At 44.2% G+C, this 21,410-nt stretch overlaps 2 protein-coding genes across 5 annotated transcripts in view; one reads left to right on the top strand and one right to left on the bottom strand.

Moving 5' to 3' along the window:
* Window positions 1-1,674: 1,674 nt before the first annotated feature.
* On the bottom strand, window positions 1,675-15,348 carry LOC139542545 (small ribosomal subunit protein eS10). Of its 2 annotated transcripts, none has more exons than XM_071348109.1 (6): window positions 15,196-15,348; window positions 10,253-10,402; window positions 2,370-2,544; window positions 2,124-2,210; window positions 1,888-1,943; window positions 1,675-1,770 (listed from the first exon to the last, which is right to left on the bottom strand). In XM_071348109.1, the coding sequence occupies exons 1-6, from the start codon at window positions 15,331-15,333 to the stop codon at window positions 1,723-1,725; spliced, it is 654 nt and encodes a 217-aa protein (XP_071204210.1). In that variant the 5' UTR covers window positions 15,334-15,348; the 3' UTR covers window positions 1,675-1,722. The 2 variants fall into 2 exon arrangements, with proteins under 2 accessions (XP_071204210.1, XP_071204211.1); XM_071348110.1 differs by having other exon boundaries at window positions 10,253-10,433; window positions 15,196-15,244.
* A 3,869-nt stretch (window positions 15,349-19,217) lies between these two features.
* The window catches only part of LOC139542547 (protein kinase C and casein kinase substrate in neurons protein 1-like), a 66,561-nt gene continuing 64,368 nt past the window's right edge, over window positions 19,218-21,410 (top strand). For 2 of the 3 annotated variants that reach the window (XM_071348117.1, XM_071348115.1), the window contains exon 1: window positions 19,218-19,364. The gene's annotated coding sequence lies outside the window, so the exon portion shown is untranslated. The remainder of the gene's footprint in view (window positions 19,365-21,410) is intronic. The other variant, XM_071348114.1, reaches the window with a different exon arrangement.

The raw sequence follows: 21,410 nt of genomic DNA on the forward strand, positions 1-21,410 counted from the left end.
ATGTGTAGATTCTACTTCACGCTGTACTTTGCCCTGATGGGCTAGTAGGTATGTGCCAATTTCGATAATGATGTTTTATAAAATCTTGTTTCAGGACCCCAACCCTCCCAAGAAAAAACTATGTAAGTGGTCATGTAACTGACTGGCTCTGGCAGAAGATTTCTCAACTGAGCATAATTTAGGGCACAAAGAATGAGAATATTCTATTCTTGCTGAGCTGGATCGTGCCAAACGTACCCATTGACCCAACTGATCTGGCACAAAGAGCTGTTAAATTAGTTCTCAGCCTTAATCATCTCCTCTGGCAATTTTTTTAAGTTTTACACAACAGCCTAGTCCTAACCTTGAAATGGCAGTAGACCCATGGTATATTGGGCCCTCAGTTGGCTAGCTTTGCTTAGTTAGATGGATGCATTGCATTTCCTTTTTAGCTGTTTATGCAACATTTATGTACTAGTAACTGCCTGGTGAGGTTTTTAGATTTTCCTTTCCTCTTTTTTTACATGGATCCTGAACATAGGGAATATGTGGTGTTTTTTTACTTGTAAAAATAGAAAAGGTCAGGCCTACTCATGGTAGACCTAAGATAGTCATACGATATTGCACCAGGACGTAATGACTATAGACACTCGCAGTTGAATGCATTCAGTTGTACAACTGACTAGGTATCCCCCTTACTTTCTTATAAGTACATGCATGGCTTTATTTCTCACTATATGGCCAGTAGGGATTGGCAATTTCAGTATGCCCCATGTTGTTTGTCTGTGAGTCCTGGGGTGTGTTCAGTTCGCTTTAACGTTTGCACTGAATGACGTTTCCCCCAAAACGTTGTGCACAGTTCAACAGCCTTTGAGGTGCGTTTGGTGGGTGTGACCATCTGAAATCGTAAAGCTCGTGATGCACACCATATGATAATGTCCCTCTGGGCCACCATAAGTGTTTTTCAACTGGTCATTCAGTACAGAAGTTTCCATTGAATTCAATATTGCGCAAAGTTCTATCATACTGAACCCAACCGTGTCATGAGCTTTTGTGATGGCGCCATCTAGTGGTTATGGGTCATCTAACTAGGTGATGGCAGTTCTGGGTAAAATGTTCCTGTTCTTGATGACTTCAGTTTACTGGTAAGTTTAATGGTCTTAACAGCATATAAAGCAAATCCAATGATGAAATATGTATCTTTCGTGATGACCGATGTAAACTGAAAAATGGTCAAATCCAAATCATTACATGCAATGGTCCATTCGGGGGCAACTCAAATACACATATCACTGATTTCTTCTTCAATGGGGAATTACAGAACAAAATGTGAAGACTGAAGATTGTAAAACAATTCTGCCAATTAATAAAACACCCAGTGTTCCCTTTTCTTTGGGTTTCTTTGTATTTTCTTGTTGACTCCAGTTGGAGAAATGTGTTCCAACTCCTCTAGATTAAAAATAAAAGTTGTCTCATTACCACCTACAATTTCAAGTGTATCACAGGAGGCCACTAAGGGGAGGACGACTCATAACAATGGCTGGAACAGAACGAATGGAATGGCATCAAACTCCTGGATACCATTCCATTACCACAAGCCCATCTTCTCCAATTAAGGTGCCACCAACCTCCTGTGAAGTGTATATATCTTATGATCACCATCCAATGCAATTAGAAATTCATGACACACTGAGATTACAGCAATCCCCTTTTATTATACTGTACAAGAACAGAGTCAGTGCTTTACTCCTGTGGTGGTTGCTGTCCTCTGCCACGTCCAAATCCGCCTCTCTGCAACACACAATACCAGTTGGTAAGTTTTCAATCCTTGAAGATCTCAATTGACAATTGGGCATTAGGCTACAATAAGGCATGGCACCCACTATTGATTTTAAATACTTTACTTACGAATTGGAACTCAGTAGCTGCACCAGCGCCTGCTTCAGCCTTCTTGTCTGCGCCAGCTAAAAGGACAGAAAGTATGATCATCAGACAAGTAGAGATTCAGGTAATTTACATAAAGTTTACCATTTGCTGCAATGCCCTATCAGCCACAATGGCAAAGCAAATATTAGCATCGGCTCAGTGTTTCCATATTGGTGCATCATTATCGAACGTAATAAACAGGTGACTTGAGTACTCACGTGGTGCAGCAGAATGTCTGTAGTTGTCTCGGTCTCCTCCTTCACGGTTAAACCTAGCTGGCCGCTCACCTCTCTCACCCTCCATACCTGAAACAGAAGGATATGTTTTACACCACTCCTCTGATCTGCACACTACTATAACACCTGCAACATTCACCACTATTCATCCATGAAGGGTATATTTCAATCTGAAATTTGAACCCTCCTGAACAGGCCCCAGGTGACACAGACATGGTCAAGATATACCTTTAGGCCTGGGCCGGGCGGTCTCCGGGCGCATCTGACGACGCAGAGTGGCGGGAACAATCTCTGGGGGCAGATGCAGGAAGTCCCTCAGGTACTGGATGCCCTCATTGGTCAGGTACCAGTAGAAGTGGCGCCAGGCAAACTGCTCCTTCACGTACCCAGTTGACTTCAGAGACTGCAGAGGGAGGGTCACAGTCAAGTTGAGGACAAGGGCAACAGTTGAGGACATATTCTGCTAGGGTAAAGGGGGATACCTAGTAGAGGTCGACCGATTATGATTTTTCAACGCCGATACCGATTATTGGAGGACCCAAAAAAGCCAATACCGATTAATCGGACGATTTTTTAAATGTATTTGTAATAATGACAATTACAACAATACTGAATGAACACTCATTTTAACTTAATATAATACATCAATAAAATCTATTTAGCCTCAAATAAATTATGAAACATGTTCAATTTGGTTTAAATAATGCAAAAACAAAGTGTTGGAGAAGAAAGTAAAAGTGCAATATGTGCCATGTAAGAAAGCTAACGTTTAAGTTCCTTGCTCAGAACATGAGAACATATGAAAGCTGGTGGTTCCTTTTAACATGAGTCTTCAATATTCCCAGGTAAGACGTTTTAGGTTGTAGTTATTATAGGAATTATAGGACTATTTCTCTCTATACCATTTGTATTTCATATACCTTTGACTATTGGATGTTCTTATAGGCACTTTAGTATTGCCAGTGTAACAGTATAGCTTCCATCCCTCTCCTCGCCGCTACCTGGGCTCGAACCAGGAACACATCGACAACAGCCACCCTCGAAGCAGCGTTACCCATGCAGAGCAAGGGGAACAACTACTACAAGTCTCAGAGCGAGTGACGTTTGAAACGCTATTAGCGCGCACCCCGCTAACTAGCTAGCCATTTCACATCGGTTACACCAGCCTAATCTCGGGAGTTGATAGGCTTGAATTCATAAACAGCAGAGCTGCTGGCAAAACGCACAAAAGTGCTGTTTGAATGAATGCTTACGAGCCTGCTGGTGCCCACCATCGCTCAGTCAGACTGCTCTATCAAATCATAGACTTAATCATAACATAATAACACACAGAAATACGAGCCTTAGGTCATTAATATGATTGAATCCGGAAACTATCATCTCGAAAACAAAACATTTATTCTTTCAGTGAAATACGGAACCGTTCCGTATTTTATCTAACGGGTGGCATCCACTGTAATATTTGTATTGTGGAGAAATGACCAGGCAGGAGACGGGAGTACAGTTAGTTTTCGTTTAGTCAAAACCTCTCGTGCTCTACAGTTCCCGGGCACACTCGTGCGCATGTGCATTTCCTATTAGGTGTAGTAACGTAACACTGTCGTAATACATCACTGCTTAGTAACAGCATAGTAACTAATATAAACAGATGTAGATCCCAGATACTACACTCCTCCCCCCATAGTTTTTAACTCCCAGAGAACAAGGTAAATATGTTAGGGAACTACTAATGCAATATTTGAACAATGCATTCTTAACATTTTTCAACTACTGGGTTGAAGCAGACTTTTCAGAGCCCAGCACAAATCCAGGGGATTATTCTGCCCCGAAGATGGAGTTTGTGTCCTAATAACTAACCCAGGTAATGTCCTTTTTCTTTCCTTTTATCTAGGACATATTAAAGTGTTTGTTTGTTTTACTGTCTGTTACCTTAAACAGTTCAACTCACAGGTCAAGCTTTTGAGGTGCCCTTCGCTGTCGAATAGGATATCTCCGCTCCTCCTGGGCTTCCGGTAGTGGGCCAGGTTCGGGTGGAAGGTCAGGCTCTGTCTCTCCCGTACGTCCACAGTCAGGAGAATAGTCCTGGGGGTCGTTATTGTTCTCTCGGCGTGTCTCTGCTGTGGCGTTGGACCGTAGCAGATGATCCACATGAACGTTGACCTGGCGATGACCAATTTGGACTTGGTAAGTCAAAGGTCCTTTGCGTTGCAAGATCACACCTGAGTTCCACAGGCTCTTGGGGTGTCTGAAATCACGTACCATCACCCTCTCTCCCTCTTTGAATTCTCTGACAGTCTTTGAGTGTCTGTCATGAGCTTTCTTCTGCTGTAGCTGGTGCTTTGCCACAGTGCTTGACAAGTCTGGTTTCAACAATGTCAGGCGGGTACGTGGTTGGCGTCTCAGAAACAGTTCAGCTGGTGTACATTCCGTTACTGTGTGTGGTGTGTTGCGGTAAGTAAACAGGAACCGGGGAAGCCTTTGTTGGGTGGGAACAGACTGAACCTCGAGTCTAGTCCAGGCCTTCTTAAAGGTTTGCACGGCTCTCTCCGCTGCTCCGTTTGATGCCGGATGGTAAGGTGGTGACCGGATGTGCCTTACTCCATTGTTCTTGAGAAACATTTCAAAATCGTTTGACGTGAAAGGAGGGCCATTGTCCGATACGAGCTCCTTGACTAGTCCAAAGGATGCGAACAGGTGTCTGAGAAGATTGATGGTCTTCTCAGCTGTGGTCAGTTGAGTAGGGAACACTTCCATCCACTTGGAATGGACATCGACGACAACAAGGAAATGTTGCTTGTCAATCTCGGCGTAATCCACATGGATGCGTTCCCAAGGTGTCGCAGCCCAGGACCATGGATGAAGAGGTGCAGCAGCAGGCTTGTTGCGAACAGCTTCACAAGGTGAGCAGTGGCCTACATGCTGTTGAATGTCCTGATCCAGTCCAGGCCACCACAGATAACTGCGAGCGAGTGCTTTCATTCGAGTGATCCCTGGATGTCCCTCATGCAGGTCAGATAGCAGTCTCCTCTGGAATTTGTGAGGTACCACCACCCTTGATCCCCACAGAACACATCCTTGATCAGTGGACAACTGGTCTTTCTTGTCGATGAATGGACGAAGGTTATCGTCATTTACAAAGTTTGGCCAACCTCCTAATGTTAAGTCCAAGACTTTGGAAAGCACTGGATCTTTCCTTGTTTCCTCTGCTATGTCTGAAGCAGATATGGGCAGTTCGTCAATGAGAGAGATCTGGAAGACTGCTCTATCATCTTCACTGTCGGAGTCACTATTGCATGGTAGTCTTGATAGTGCATCTGCATTTGCGTGATCACTGGATCGTCTGTACTCAATCTCGTAGTCATAGGCTAACAATATCAGAGCCCAACGTTACATTCGAAGTGCAGCAAGGGTTGGTATAGCTGATTTTGGTCCAAGGATGGCCAACAGAGGCTTGTGATCTGTCAGCAGTTGGAACTTCCTTCCGTACAGGTATTTGTGAAACTTCTTCACTCCGAATATTATGCTCAGGGCTTCCTTCTCAATTTGAGCATAATTTCTCTCACTTGGTGACAGAGTCCGTGATGCAAATGCAATAGGGTGTTCTTCACCTGACGATAGAACATGTGAGATGACGGCTCCTACTCCGTATGGAGATGCATCACACGCGAGTCTCAGCTTCATCTCTGTGTTGTAGTGGGCAAGCCACTTGCTCTTTAGCAGACGCTGTTTGCAAGTCTTGAATGCTTCTTCGCATTGCGGGGACCAATTCCACTTTGTATCGGCCTGCAGCAGTTGGTGAAGCGGATGCAACAATGTGGACAAGTTTGCCACAAACTTTCCGTAATAGTTCAGGAGCCCCAAAAATGACCTCAGCTCTGAGATATTTGTGGGTGCTGGTGCGTTTACGATTGCTTCCACCTTGCTGTTGGTTGGGTGCAGGCCTTGTGCATCAATCTTGTATCCGAGATACTCCACTGAGTCCTGGAGGAACTCACACTTGCTGCGTTTCATTCTCACTCCGTATTTCTCCAGTCTTGACATCACTTTGTCCAGCACTACCAGGTGCTCTCCAATGGTTGGTGCTGACACGAGGATGTCGTCCATGAAGCACACAACGTTGTCTATACCGTCCAAGATCTGATCCATTGTGTGTTGGAATATCGCTGGAGCTGTCGAGATTCCATAGGCCAAGCGATTGAATCTGAATAGCCCCTTGTGTGTATTGATGGTCAGATACTGTTCTGACTCCGGATCCAGCTTCAGTTGCTGATAAGCGAATGCCAGGTCCAGCTTACTGAAAACCTTCCCACCAGCTAGAGTGGCAAACAGATCTTCAGCGTTTGGTAGTGGATATTCCTCTGGTAGTATGCAGCAGTTTACTGTGACCTTGTAGTCACCGCACATTCTGACGGTCTTGTCTTTCTTTGGGACTACAACAATCGGAGCGGCCCAGTCGCTCCTCGCTACTTTCGTGATTATGTTATTCTTCTGTAGGCGGTCCAGTTCCTTCTCTACCGCTTCCTTAAGAGCATAGGGAACTGGACGTGGTTTGTGAAAGATAGGCTTGGTTCCTTCTTGCACTCTGACTTTTGCTGTGAAGTCTTGTATTTCGCCGTAGCCATCTTTGAAAAGTTCTTTGTGCTTCTCCAGCATGTTAGTGAGTGTAGCCTGACTCACTGGTTTGTCCTGTCTCAGACTGAAGATTTCTCGCCAGTTTCTGCCTAGCAAGGCTGATTTTTCTCCTTTAACAATGACAAGCGGTAGCGTCCACTCCTTCCCCTCATACCGGACTGGTACCTGGATCTGCCCTAACACAGGAATAGTGTCACCAGTGTATGAAGAAAGGCGGATGGACGCTGGCTGAAGAGGGCACTCTTTCAGTTTTTCTTTGTAGAGTCTCTCTGGAACCAGAGATACAGACGCTCCGGTGTCCAGCTGCATTTTTACCGGTTTTCCCGCTAACTCCATGTTGAGATAGATTCCATCTTTTTGTTGTTGAGCTGTGTACACTGTGGACAGTTCCAATACTGTTTCAGTAGTACCTTCCTCTTCTTGTGCTGCGTCTGACACTTTGTGCGCTCTTGCTGTGCGTTTTGAGGCTTTACACACTTTCTGTAAATGTCCAACCTTTCCACAATTGTGGCACTTTACATTTTGGAATCGACATTCACTGTGCTGATGATTATCTCCCCCACATCTGTAGCAACTTGGCTTAGACCTTTGAGATGTGGGCTGCTTTGTTCTTGTGTAACCTTGAGGACGGGACTGAGAAAAGTGTGACTTTTGTGAGCCTTTTTCACCACGTGCATCACTGACCTCGTGAACACCTTTCTGACGTTCTGCATATCCCGACAGCTCAATAGTATCCCTGTGGGCAAGCTCGAGTCCAAGTGCGATATCACAGGCTTTCCGAAAGGTCAGGTCCTTCTCTGACAGAAGCCTTCTGTGATATGCTTCACCTGTGAGACCACATACAAACTTGTCTCGAAGAGCATCATCAAGAAATCGTGCAAACTCACATGTACTTGCCAGCCTTTTCAAAGCAAGGATGTAGTCAGCCACTGTTTCCCCTTGACTCTGGTGACGTTGGTAAAATCTGAAACGTTCTGCAATGAGAATTGGCTTAGGCTTGAAATGCCTTGAAAGAGTTTCAGTCAGTTCTGCATAGTTGAAGCTATGTTGAAGTTGAAGCTCGCATCCGCTACAAGACCATGGTGCTTGCCTACGGAGCTGTGAGGGGAACGGCACCTCCGTACCTTCAGGCTCTGATCAGGCCCTACACCCAAACAAGGGCACTGCGTTCATCCACCTCTGGCCTGCTCGCCTCCCTACCTCTGAGGAAGTACAGTTCAAAACTGTTCGCTGCTCTGGCACCCCAATGGTGGAACAAACTCCCTCACGACGCCAGGTCAGCGGAGTCAATCACCACCTTCCGGAGACACCTGAAACCCCACCTCTTTAAGGAATACCTAGGATAGGATAAAGTAATCCTTCTAACCCCCCCCCCCCCTTAAAAGAGTTAGATGCACTATTGTAAAGTGGTTGTTCCACTGGATATCATAAGGTGAATGCACCAATTTGTAAGTCGCTCTGGATAAGAGCGTCTGCTAAATGACTTAAATGTAAATGTAATAGTTCAACTCAACTGCTTTTATTGGTTCAATGAGACCTTTCAGCAATCCATACTCAGTTGGACCCAAAACACTGAGAAATACATCTGCTTTCTTTTCATCCTTGATTTCATTTGCAGCCAGCCAACGCTCAAAACGCTCCAAATAGGAATCAAAATCCTCTTTTGTAGCCTCAAACTCTGGTACTCGACCAATGGTTGCCATTTTCACAGTTAATTGTTCAGTTTCCTTATTCCTTGTATTCCTTAATTTTCCTCTAATTCTTCACTTCAGAAGTTTCTGCAATTACTTCGTTCACTGCACTCATTTGTAATAATGTACACACCGTGTTACGTTCCTTCTTCCTTTTTTTCAAAAATTTTTCTTGACAATATTTCTCCACCGAGATCGCCTAATTTCAATGGGTTCAATGACAGTTTTTTTTATTTATTTAACCACCAGAGGGCAGTGTCGCTATTCTGGACTCCAATAGTCTTGCTACTTGGCAGCTCCTGAACACTGTACCTGCTAGCAGTGCTTAGCCTTTTTTTACTGGCGAAAGAAAATAAAAAATAACTGACGAATTACGTAATTATTTTGAGTTTCATTACTCACGCAACATTCTTCCCTTCAAGCAATGTCCGTTAAAGAAGTTTAATCACCTCGTCGCCACTGTAATATTTGTATTGTGGAGAAATGACCAGGCAGGAGACGGGAGTACAGTTAGTTTTCGTTTAGTCAAAACCTCTCGTGCTCTACAGTTCCCGGGCACACTCGTGCGCATGTGCATTTCCTATTAGGTGTAGTAACGTAACACTGTCGTAATACATCACTGCTTAGTAACAGCATAGTAACTAATATAAACAGATGTAGATCCCAGATACTACATCCACCAGTCTAAATATTCCTGTTACATTGCACAACCTTCAATGTTATGTCATAATTACGTAAAATTCTGGCAAATTAGTTCGCAATGAGCTAGGCAGTCCAAACTGTTGCATATACCCTGACTCTGCGTGCAATGAACGCAAGAGAAGTGACACAATTTCACCTGGTTAATATTGCCTGCTAACCTGGATTTCTTTTAACTAAATATGCAGGTTTAAAAATATATACTTCTGTGTATTGATTTTAAGAAAGGCATTGATGTTTATGGTTAGGTACACGTTGGAGCAACAACAGTCCTTTTTCGCGAATGCGCACTGCATCGATTATATGCAACGCAGGACACGCTAGATAAACTAGTAATATCATCAACCATGTGTAGTTATAACTAGTGATTATGATTGATTGATTGATTGTTTTTTATAAGATAAGTTTAATGCTAGCTAGCAACTTACCATGGCTTCTTACTGCATTCGCGTAACAGGCGGGCTCCTCGTGAGGCAGGTGGTTAGAGCGTTGGACTAGTTAACCGTAAGGTTGCAAGATTGAATCCCTGAGCTGACAAGGTAAAAATCTGTCATTCTGCCCCTGAACAAGGCAGTTAACCCACCGTTCCTAGGCCGTCATTGAAAATAAGAATGTGTTCTTAACTGACTTGCCTAGTTAATCGGCGTCCAAAATTACCGATTTCCAATTGTTATGAAAACTTGAAATCGGCCCTAATTAATCGGCCATTCCGATTAATCGGTCGACCTCTAATACCTAGTCAGTTGTACAACTCAATACGTTCAAATGAAATGTGCCTAACGCATTTAACCGGACCCCTCTGAATCAGAGAGGTGCGGGGGGCTGCCTTAATCGACATCTACGTCTTCGGTGCCCGGGGAACAGTGGGTTAATTGCCTTGCTCAGGGGCAGAGACGACAGATTTTTACCTTGTCAGCTCGGTTACTGGCCAAACGCTCTAACCACTAGGCTACCTGCCGCCCCAGTTTATTGCGTGTCAAAGACAAATTTCCCCTTGGGGACAATAAAGTTTATCCCATCTTAGTCTCTATTTTCATTCTCCATCATGTAACACTATATGAGGCACCAGAAGAAAGTACAAAATCTAACCTGCATTGCCTTCATTACGTGAAGGTTGGGCACATTCCTATCGGCCAGCTCCGGGTGCTTAGCCAGATGCACATCCTTTTTGGCCACCATCACCCCCTCCTTGAAGAGTAGCTCGTAGATGGCTATACGATTCTTCTTGGGCATCAGCATCTGGAGGGGCGGAGAAGAACATGTCCGTCACCTGTTGAACATGCTAAGCTCATGTCAACATGTATCAGCTGTGCCGTTGAGACCTCCATGAAGTGTAATAAGATAATGGTCATACGGCAGCGAATGCTGCGTTCACGTGCTAGTCGAAACTCTGTAATTTCCCCATTGGTTCCTGCATGAACACTCCCCCAAAAAAGGAGTCCTCCTTGCTAGCTATCAAATCACATTTTATTCGTCACATACACCTATTTAGTAAATGTTATTGCGGTCTAGCGAAATGTTTGTGTTCCTAGCTCTAAAAGTGCAGTAGTATCTAACAATTCACAACAATACACACAAATATGCAAGTAAAAGAATGGAATTAAGAAATATAGAAATATTAGGAAGAGCAATGTCGGAGTAGCATTGACTAGAATACAGAATATACATATGAAATGAATAAAACAGTATGTAGACATTATTAAAGTGACCAGTGTTCAATTATTAAAGTGACCTGTGATTCCATTTCTATTTACATAGGGCAGCAGCCTCTAAGGTGCAGGGTTGAGTAACCGCTCTTTATGGTGCATCTGTAAAAGTTTGTGAGGGTCTTAGGGGCCAAGCCAAACTTCTTCAGCCTCTTGAGGTTGAAGAGGTGCTGTTGTGCCTCCACTGTCTGTGTGGGTGGACCATTTCAGATTGTCAGTGATGTGTAGGCCAAGGAACTTGAAGCTTTTCACCTTCTCCACTGCGGTCCCGTCGATGTGGATGGGGGCGTGCTCCCTCTGCTGTCTCTTGAAGTCCACAATCAGCTCCTTAGTTTTGTTGACGTTGAGGGAAAGATTATTTTCCTGGCACCACTCTGCCAGGGCCCTCACCTCCTCCCTGTAGGCTCATCATTGTTGGTAATCAGGCCCACTACTCGTCTGCAAACTTGATGATTGAGTTGGAGACGTACGTGGCCATGCAGTCATGGGTGAACAGAGAGTATAGGATGGGGCTGAACTCGCACCCTTGTGGGGCACCTGTGTTGAGGATCAGCGCAGTGGAGGTGATGTTTCCTACCTTCACCACCTGGGGGCGGCCCGTCAGGAAGTCCAAGACTCAGTTGCACAGGACAGGGTTCAGACCCAGGGCCCTGAGTTTAGTGATGAGCTTGGAGGGTACTATGGTGTTGAAGGCTGAGCTGTAGTCAATGAACAGCATTCTCACATAGGTATTCCTCTTGTCCAGATGGGATAGGGAAGTGTGCAGTGCGATTGCATCGTCTGTGGATCTATTGGGGCAGTATGCAAATTAAAGTGGGTCTAGGGTGACAGGTAAGGTGGAGGTGATATGATCCTTAACTTGCCTCTCAAAGCACTTCATGATAACAGAAGTGACTGCTATGGGGTGATAGTAATTTAGTTCAGTTACCTTTGCTTTATTGAGTACAGGAACAATGGTGGACATCTTGAAGCTGGTGAGAACAGCAGACTGGGACAGGGAGCAATTGAATGTGTCCGTAAACACTCCAGCCAGCTTGTATGCACATGTTCTGAGGACGCGGCTAGGGATGCCGTCTGGGCCGGCAGTCCTGTGAGGGTTAACATGCTTAAAATGTCTTACTCACGTCGGCCACAGACAACGAGAGCCCACAGTCCTCGGGAGCAGGCCGTGTCGGTGGCACTGTGTTATCCTCAAAGCAGGAGAAGGTGTTTAGCTTGTCCGGGAGCAAGATGTCAGTGTCTGTGACGTGACTGATTTTCCCTTTGTAATCCGTGATTGTCTGGAGTCCCTGCCACATACGTCTCGTGTCTGAGCCGTTGAATTGCAACTCCACTTCGTCTCTGTACTGACGTTTTGCCTGTTTGATCGACTTACGGAGGGCATAACTGCACAGTTTGTATTCAACCATATTACCAGTCAACTTGCCGTGGTTAAATGCAGTGGTTCGCGCTTTCAGTTTTGATCGGGAGAAACACCAGTAGACAGTGTTCTTCTCTCCCACCTGCCCTCACCGTCATTAACAGAACTGAGGAAAACAGTGCCCGACAAGCGGGGGCGAAAGACACTGTCTACCTGTCACCCCCAGGGCGACACTCTGTGCTAGCTTGCTAGTTAGCACACGGTGTTGCCCTCGCCTCCCGCCTGCTGTGTACCGGAGAAAACCTGTGCTCGACAGGTGGGGGCAAAGCACACTGTCTACCGGTCATCCACGCCTCCCGCTAGCAAAGAAGACGGAAGGCTAGGGCGATACCACAGATAAAACAATGAGCCAGATATTTCACCAGATGTATAAATGTGAAGCATTTCCACTCACTTCCAAATATGGTGATGAGAGGAAGCCCAGGGGCTGGCATTGGGAGAAGATTGAGCGAGATGGATTTTGGATAACATTCTGAAAATATTCTTATAAATGAAACATTTGATCTCCAAACAATTACAATTTTCCAAAACTTGAATCTGTAACAAACAGAGTGGACTGCATTTTGTAGACTTTACCCTTTGTATTGTTTAGAATAACACAGAACCCAAACCGGCTGTGCGCGTGCGCCATCGTGCATAAAATTATTTTTGTCCCCCCACACCAAACGCGATCATGACATGCAGGTTAAAATATCAAAACAAACTCTGAACCAATTACATACATTTGGGGACAGGTCAAAAAGCATTTAACATTTATGGCAATTTAGCTAGCTAGCTTGCACTTGCTAGCGAAGTTGTCCTATTTAGCTAGCTTGCTGTTGCTAGCTAATTTGTCCTGGTATATAAACATTGAGTTGTTACTTTACTTGAAATGCACAAGGTCCTCTACTCCGACAATTAATCCACACATAAAACGGTCAACCGAATCGTTTCTAGTCATCTCTCCTCCTAGGCTTTTTCTTCTCAACTTTATATTGAGATTGGCAACTTTCATAAATTAGGTGCATTAGGTGACCTTGTTCGTCTTTCAGTCACCCACATGGGTATAACCAATGAGGAGATGGCACGTGGGTACCTGCTTCTATAAACCAATGAGGAGATGGGAGAGGCAGGACTTGCAGCGCGATCTGCTTCACAAATAGAACTTACTTCTATTTTAGCGCTTGGCAACGCAGACGATCTCAACTCCTTGCTTGTTCTTCCCACTATGATTAATTTGCTCCCATTGGAAACAACAGGCTCAGTTAGTTATTCAAATCTTTGGGCGACACCGTGTGCTACCTAGCATGCTAGTTATCTACCACAGTGTCACACCCTCCTCCAGCGTACCAGAGTCCTCCCTAGGTCTAGCTGGCTAAGCTAGCACAGTGTCCTTCACTCCCGCCTGCCCTCGCAGTCCTTAACAGAACTGTGTGAAAACAGTGTCCGACAGGCGGGGGCAAATTACCTTGTCTACCGGTGTACGGCTAGCTAGCTACCTTTGTCACCCCTTCTTCTATGGGGTTTATCTGTGGCTGTCAAACAACCGTTATTGTGCATTGTCACCTACTGGAGCACATCAAGCTGCATATTGAATATAACTGTGATTTCTGTAGAATGGAGGAGACCATTTTGCATTTGTTTTTTGCCTGTATTTATAGTAGAATGTTTTGGATTGACATACATAATTTTGTTACAAAAAAATAGGACCGGTTGTACTATTTAATGGTTATGATATGATTTATTTCAGAAATTCTGACATAGATAAAGATGTAGTATATTTAATTCAACTGCTAATAATACTAGGTAAATTTCTAATTCACAAATGCAAATGGTCTAATTCAAAACCTAACTTTTTTCACTTTATAAATGAGTTTCAACAATATGGCACCACTTTAACTCAAATGAAAAACAAAAAGGCAATTAAAACTTGTTGTATTATTAATGAATATGATTTGTTTGTTTAGGATTCCTGGCAATGTAAATCTTTTGTTGTATGCTTGTTTGCATGTGACTATTCCTCTTTTGTTTGTTGATATATATATTTTTTTTATGTATTAAAGTGAGCAAAAACAAAACAAACAAAAAACTACTGGAGCACCCCTGCCTCCCGCCTGTCCTAAGATAAAAACTGACCAACAGAAGTATAAAGAGGGGTTCCTGCCAACTGGTCGCATTTATACACCTGCTGCGTTCAACTAGTTAACAAGTCGAACATTTCCAAGTTTCCTAGTTCCGACCAGCACCTGAATGCGGCATACTGCAGCTGACCTGACCCACTGCCTGCATCAAAATAATATAACATGTCTGATTCTGGGTGTGTATCCGGAAATTCAAGACGTGTAACTAACTTGACTTCGTGAGCTAGCGCTAACTAGTTGGCAGCAAACATTTCTAGCTTGGGACAACTAGCTAGCATCCAATAGACCACACAGAAGATACGAACCATATGGTAGAAAGGTTGAGGACTTGTCAGTGCGTCATGGCAATTTGGCATAGTTAGCTAGCTAATTAGTGGCTACAGCTAGCTGCTTGTTACTCGCTTTGCTAACGTTCTCAACTGGTTAGTTAGCAAATGTTAACCCATTAGTTACTTCCTGGGTCCCTCGATAAATGTTTAAAGGAATAAACCGGGATATACTAGAACGCTATAATTAGCTAGTTATAAAGCCACCACAGTAATGCTAAATCGTGTTATTGTATCAGTGGAAAACACAGGGCAAGCTAGCTGCCGCCACATAGTTATTAGTCGTGTAGCTAACATTAGCTACAAACAGACGTTTAGGGCCAAAAAACAACATTCAAGCATAAATAGACGTTAGACTATTTAAAGAAGCACAATTCAAACACGACTTTAATTTATGACAACGCAATTTCGTACGATGTTTGAGATAATACAGAATAATCAAAGTAGGCCGCTTTTCTACCTTGATTCTCGTTTTGAGACCGGAGCCGGAGAGACCGACGCATGCGTATTGATGTGGTATCCAGCGCAGCGGTGATAAATTAAAACGTCCCTGATTATTCAACATGAATATGTTTTTGTGCGGGTGTGCGTATACCATTTGGTTTGAGCGTTATGATTTTCTATATTTTTACATGTATTTTTCAGGGTACATGGTTTCCTATATTTTTGGTGACGTCACATCATCAGCAGCAGTCATGATGATTAGTCTACAGTTCATAGGTTAATTATGTAATGTACTTTAAGATATTTGCGAAAAGTAGTAATGTTCTGAGTGGATGTAAATACCTGCCTGTTTCAGCTTTTGTCAAGGCTATGGGTTGGATTTATCGAATCTGTATGCATCAAACTGTATGCACAGCGCCTCAAGCTTTATTGCGCAAAACATTTACATTTACATTTACATTTAAGTCATTTAGCAGACGCTCTTATCCAGAGCGACTTACAAATTGGTGCATTCACCTTATGATGTCCAGTGGAACAACCACTTTACAATAGTGCATCTAACTCTTTTAAGGGGGGGGGGGGTTAGAAGGATTACTTTATCCTATCCTAGGTATTCCTTAAAGAGGTGGGGTTTCAGGTGTCTCCGGAAGGTGGTGATTGACTCCGCTGACCTGGCGTCGTGAGGGAGTTTGTTCCACCATTGGGGTGCCTGTTTAAAACGGTATGCAGCATCATCTGGATATTTATGCAACATTCACCTTCTGCTACCATTTCTGTCAAGCCATCTACACACAGTTTGACACATACCTTTTGATAAATCCAACACATGCACCACCCAGAACGCACTGCAACTGCCTCTGCAACGCAATGATGCAAGGCAAAACAGCTTTCAATTGGAAATTAATGTACTTCTGGTGTACCAAAATGCAAATTCACTCGGTGTGATCGAGGCATGGGTGGCTTGACAGAAATGATAGCAGAAGGTGATTGTTGAAATTTTGTGCACACAGAACCACATGATGGAACAGCACACTCTGGTAAGACGAGGGGGGACGGTCTGTGTATATTTGTAAACAACAGCTGGTGCACGAAATCTAAGGAAGTTTCTAGATTTTGCTCGCCTGAAGTAGAGTATCTCATGATAAGCTGTAGACCACACTATTTGCCAAGAGAGTTTACATTGTGGCTGTTTATTTACCACCACAGACGGCTGCTGGCACTAAACCCGAACTCAGCTGTATAAGGAAATAATCAAACAGGAAAACGCCCACCCAGAGGCAGCACTCCTAGTGGCCGGGGACTTTAATGCAGGAATACTCAAATCAGTCTTACCTACTTTCTATCAGCATGTTAAATGTGCAACCAGGGGGGAAAAAAACTAGACCACCTTTACACCACACACAGAGACACATACAACGCTCTCTCTCGCCCCCCATTTGGCAAATCTGACCATAATTCCTGCTTACAAGCAAAAACTAAAGCAGGAAGAACCAGTGATTCAGTCTGGAAGACTGGAATATGTTCCTGGATTCTTCCAATGGCATTGAGGAGTACACCACATCAGTCACTGGCTTCATCAATAAGTGCAAAGACAACGTCATCCCCACAGTGACTGTACGTACATATCCCAACCAGAAACCATGGATTACAGGCAACATCCGCACTGAGCTAATGGGTAGAGCTGCTGCCTTCAAGGAGCGGGACTCTAACCCGGACACTTATAAGAAATCCCGCTACCCCCTCAGACAAACCATCAATCAGGCAAAGCGCCAGTACAGGACTAAGATTGAATCGTACTACACGGCTCTGACGCTCATCAGATGAGGCAGGGCCTGCAAACTATTACAGACTACAAAGGGAAGCACAGCTGCGAGCTTCCCAGTGACACGAGCCTACCAGACGAGTTAAATCCCTTCTATGCTCGCTTCGAGGCAAGCAACACTGAGGCATGCATGAGAGCATCAGCTGTTCTGGACAACTGTGTGATCACGCTCTCCGTAGCCGACACGAGTAAGACCTTTAAACAGGTCAACATTCACAAGGCCGCTGGGCCAGACGGATTACCAGGACGGCTCCGGGCATGTGCCGACCAACTGGCAGGTGACTTCACTGACATTTTCAACATGTCCCTGATTGAGTTTGTAATACCAACATGTTTCAAGCAGACCACCATAGTCCCTGTGCCCAAGAACACTAAGGTAACCTGGCTAAATGACTACAGACCCGTAGCACTCAAGTCCGTAGCCATGATCTGCTTTGAAAGGCTGGTCATGGCTCACATTAACACCATTATCCCAGAAACCCTAGACCCACTCCAATTTGCATACCGCTCAAACAGATCCACAGATGATGCAATCTCTATTGTACTCCACACTGCCCTTTCCCACATGGACAAAAGGAACACCTACGTTAGAATGCTATTCATTGACTACAGCTCAGTGTTCAACACCATAGTGTCCTCAAAGCTCATCACTAAGCTAAGGATCCTGGGACTAAACACCTCCCTCTGCAACTGGATCCTGGACTTCCTGACGGGCCTCCCCCAGGTGGTAAGGGTAGGTAGCAACACATCTGCCACGCTGATCCTCAACACTGGAGCCCCTCAGGGGTGCGTGCTCAGTCCCCTCCTGTACTCCCTGTTCACCCACGACTGCATGGCCAGGCACAACTCCAACACCATCATTAAGTTTGCAGATGACACAACAGTAGTAGGCCTGATCACTGACAATGACGAGACAGCCTATAGGGAGGATGTCAGAGACCTGGCCAGGTGGTGCCAGAATAACAACCTATCCCTGAACGTAATCAAGACAAAGGAGATGATTGTGGACTACAGGAAAAAGAGGACCGAGCACACCCACATTCTCATCGACGGTGCTGTAGTGGAGCAGGTTGAGAGCTTCAAGTTCCTTAGTGTCCACATCACTAACAAACCAGAATGGTCCAAGCACAGCAAGACAGTCGTGAAGAGGGCACAACAAAGCCTATTCGCCCCTCAGGAAACTAAAAAGCTTTGGCATGGGTCCTCAGATCCTCAAAAGGTTCTACAGCTGCAACATCAAGAGCGTCCTGACTGGTTGTATCACTGCCTGGTATGGCAATTGCTCGGCCCCTGACCGCAAGGCACTACAGAGGGTAGACTCCAGCCACCCCTGTCATAGACTATTATTTCTACTACCGTATGGCAAGCGGTACCGGAGTGCCAAGTCTAGAAGCAAAAGGCTTCTCAGCAGCATTTACCCCCAACCCATAAGACTCCTGAACAGCTAATCCAATGGCTACCTGGACTATGCATTGTGTGTCCTCACGCCCCCCAACCCAACCCCTCTATTACGCTGCTGCTACTCTCTGTTTATCATCTATGCATAGTCACTTTAACTAATCCTACATGTACATATTTCCTCAAATAGCCCGACTAACCGGTGCACCACTCTGTACAGGTACCACCTGTATATAGCCTCCCTACTGTTTTTTACTGGGTTTCTTTTGTATTTCTTGACTTATCTATTGTTTACCTAATACCTATTTTTTACTTAAAAACTGCACTTTTGGTTAAGAGCTTGTAAGTAAGCATTTCACTGTAAGGTCTACTACACCTGTTGTATTCGGCGCACGTGACAAATAAACTTTGATTTGATGCTGCATACTATTTTGCGCAAAAACACTATCGGTGTAATTGAGGCGTTAGTCAATTCTTTGAGAGAAAAACAGTCATTTTGAGTGTCATTTAATTTCAAAGCTAAAGTGGATGTTTACACTTAAAACTAGCACAATTGCATCTAGTTGTGCTATGTCCATTGAGACATTTAAGTCATATTCAAGGCGTATTCAAAACATTTGCAATTACCAATATGTAGACAATCTTGACTGCACCCATGGGCAATATGCCTAGCAGCACTCTCTATTCATAACACACCATAGCCTACAATGTGTCTATATCGAAGTAAATGTAGAACGACCAAACTGTTTCCAATCCGTCCTATTATTTTCATGACAGTACTCTGATGGTGGACAATATTGAAGTATTTAAGGAGGCAAACGACTTTGTTGGACCATCCCCCAATGCTGCGTGCATCGTGATCTCGCAGATGCAGAGCCTCTTGCAAAAGGAGGGTCGCCTTCTGTCATTGCAAAAAGAGAACTGATAAAAATTCGGAAATATTTGGATAACACGCGAACACCCTGGTAAGTCAACCGTACAAGTTTGTCCGTTGTGGATGTTACATAGTGTCGATGATTAGATAACGCTGTGTAGCCTACGGATGAAGGAATCTTTTCCGCATGGTTCCCATCGTTTACCTGACCAACGTCAGATTGCAATCCAGTGTTATTTTTTTATTTTTTTTATCTCTTAACGACATATTCTTCATAATTATGAAACGCATATACGAATGAATTGTTATTAAATGGTCAAGACCTTGATCTAGCCTAGTATGTTGTTGTTTTGTATGTTGTAGAGGGTATAATACTGCTGTTTTATGTTTTCACTTGTCATCTGGAAAATGTGGTTTGCTTTATGTCGTATTTGGCAATTGTCTTATTGCTTTAGGCTACGTGAATTATATATTTTTATTCCACCATGCAGATGTTTTCCTCTTTGATCACATAATGATAATAAATTAGCCGTTTACAGGCTATATGCTCCTGTTTTCCTTGTCAAATTGAAGCATTATGGCTAAGCCTTTTCTTATGGGTAATTGTAACAATGAAATTTAACCTGTGTATGAATATATCGAATAAAATTAATTTAGAAGAAAGTACTGCAGGCTATTGGCCGCAGATGCTACCATCACACGTCCTTTTTGGTGGTCAAGGTTGTGAGATTTCCATTTATGCTCCCTCCTAGCACTAACAGTGAGATAAACAAGACCATGGAGGTAGCCTGGACGAATAAACAAGTTCGCAATGATGCTTCTGAATACTATTTCATAAAGCAGTCGACCAACGACGAATAGTAGTCTATGTTTATTGTTTAGTAGGCTATCAGGTCTCCCATGTGCAACATTTGTACAATGTAATGCGAGAAAATCACGAGGCAGATTAGGGTATGGAATACTAATGAGGGCATTCCGGTCTGACGTTATGTAATAGCCTGTCATATCACAGTGAGGAGCCATCGCTACTGTATTTGAAAGACTTATTGTTTTACTTGGTGGAATCTCTGCCGCTCCTTTCTCCCGAATCAACAATATTATTGGCATTAATGGAATTTTATTTCCTATCAAGTGTCTATGTATACAAAAGTATGTGGACACCCCTTCAAATGAGTGGATTCAGCTATTTCAGCCACACCCGTTGCTGACAGGTGTATAAAATCGAGCACACAGCCATGCAATATCCATAGACAAGCATTGGCAGTAGAATGGCCTTACTGAAGAGCTCAGTGACTTCCAACAAGTCAGTTCATCAAATTTCTGCCCTGGTAGAGCTGCCCAGGTCACCTGTAAATGCTGTTATTCTGAAGTGGAAATGTCTAGGAGCAATAACGGCTCAGCCACGAAGTGGTAGGCCACACAAGCTAACAGAACTGGACCGCTGAGTGCTGAAGCGAGTAACGTGTAAAAATTGTCTGTCCTCGGTTGCAACACTCACTACTGAGTTCCAAACTGCTGCTGGAACCAACATCAGCACAATAACTGTTTGTCGGGAGCTTCATGAAATGGGTTTCCATGGCCGAGCAGCCGCACACAAGCCTAAGATTACCATGCGTAATACCAAGCGTCAGCTGGAATGATGTAAAGCTCGCTGCCATTGGACGCTGGAGCAGTGGTGAATCACGCTTCACCATCTGGCAGTCCAACGGACGAATCTGGGTTTGGGGGATGCCAGGAGAACACTACCTGCCACTATACATAGTGCCAACTGTAAAGTTTGGTGGAGGAGGATTAATGGTCTGCGGCTGTTTTTCATGGTTCGGGCTAGGCGCCTTAGTTCCAGTGAAGGGAAATCTTAACGCTACCGCATACAATGACATTCTAGACGATTCTGTGCTTCCAACTTTGTGGCAACAGTTTGGGGAAGGCCCTTTCCTATTTCAGCATGACAATGCCCCATGCACAAAGCAAGGTCCATACAGAAATGGTTTATCGAGATTGGTGTGGAAGAACTTGACTGCCCTGCACAGAGCCCTGACCTCAAACCTCATCAAACACCTTTGGGATGAATCGGAAACGCCGACTGCGAACCAGGCCTAAACGCCCAACATCAGTGCCCATCCTCACTAATGCTCTT

The sequence above is a fragment of the Salvelinus alpinus genome, chromosome 17 (assembly GCF_045679555.1).
Source record: "Salvelinus alpinus chromosome 17, SLU_Salpinus.1, whole genome shotgun sequence".
In the NCBI taxonomy this organism is placed as follows: domain Eukaryota; kingdom Metazoa; phylum Chordata; class Actinopteri; order Salmoniformes; family Salmonidae; genus Salvelinus; species Salvelinus alpinus.

Bases quoted from the DNA above. Each gene is read 5' to 3' on its own strand.
- LOC139542545 (XM_071348109.1), bottom strand. From the start codon at position 15,333: ATGGTATACGCACACCCGCACAAAAACATATTCATGTTGAATAATCAG. The intron at 2,545-10,252 runs GTTAGATTTTGT...CTCCCTCTGCAG, and splicing joins ACGTAATGAAGGCAATGCAG to TCTCTGAAGTCAACTGGGTA. The intron at 2,211-2,369 runs GTATATCTTGAC...CTTCTGTTTCAG, and splicing joins CGCCCGGCCCAGGCCTAAAG to GTATGGAGGGTGAGAGAGGT.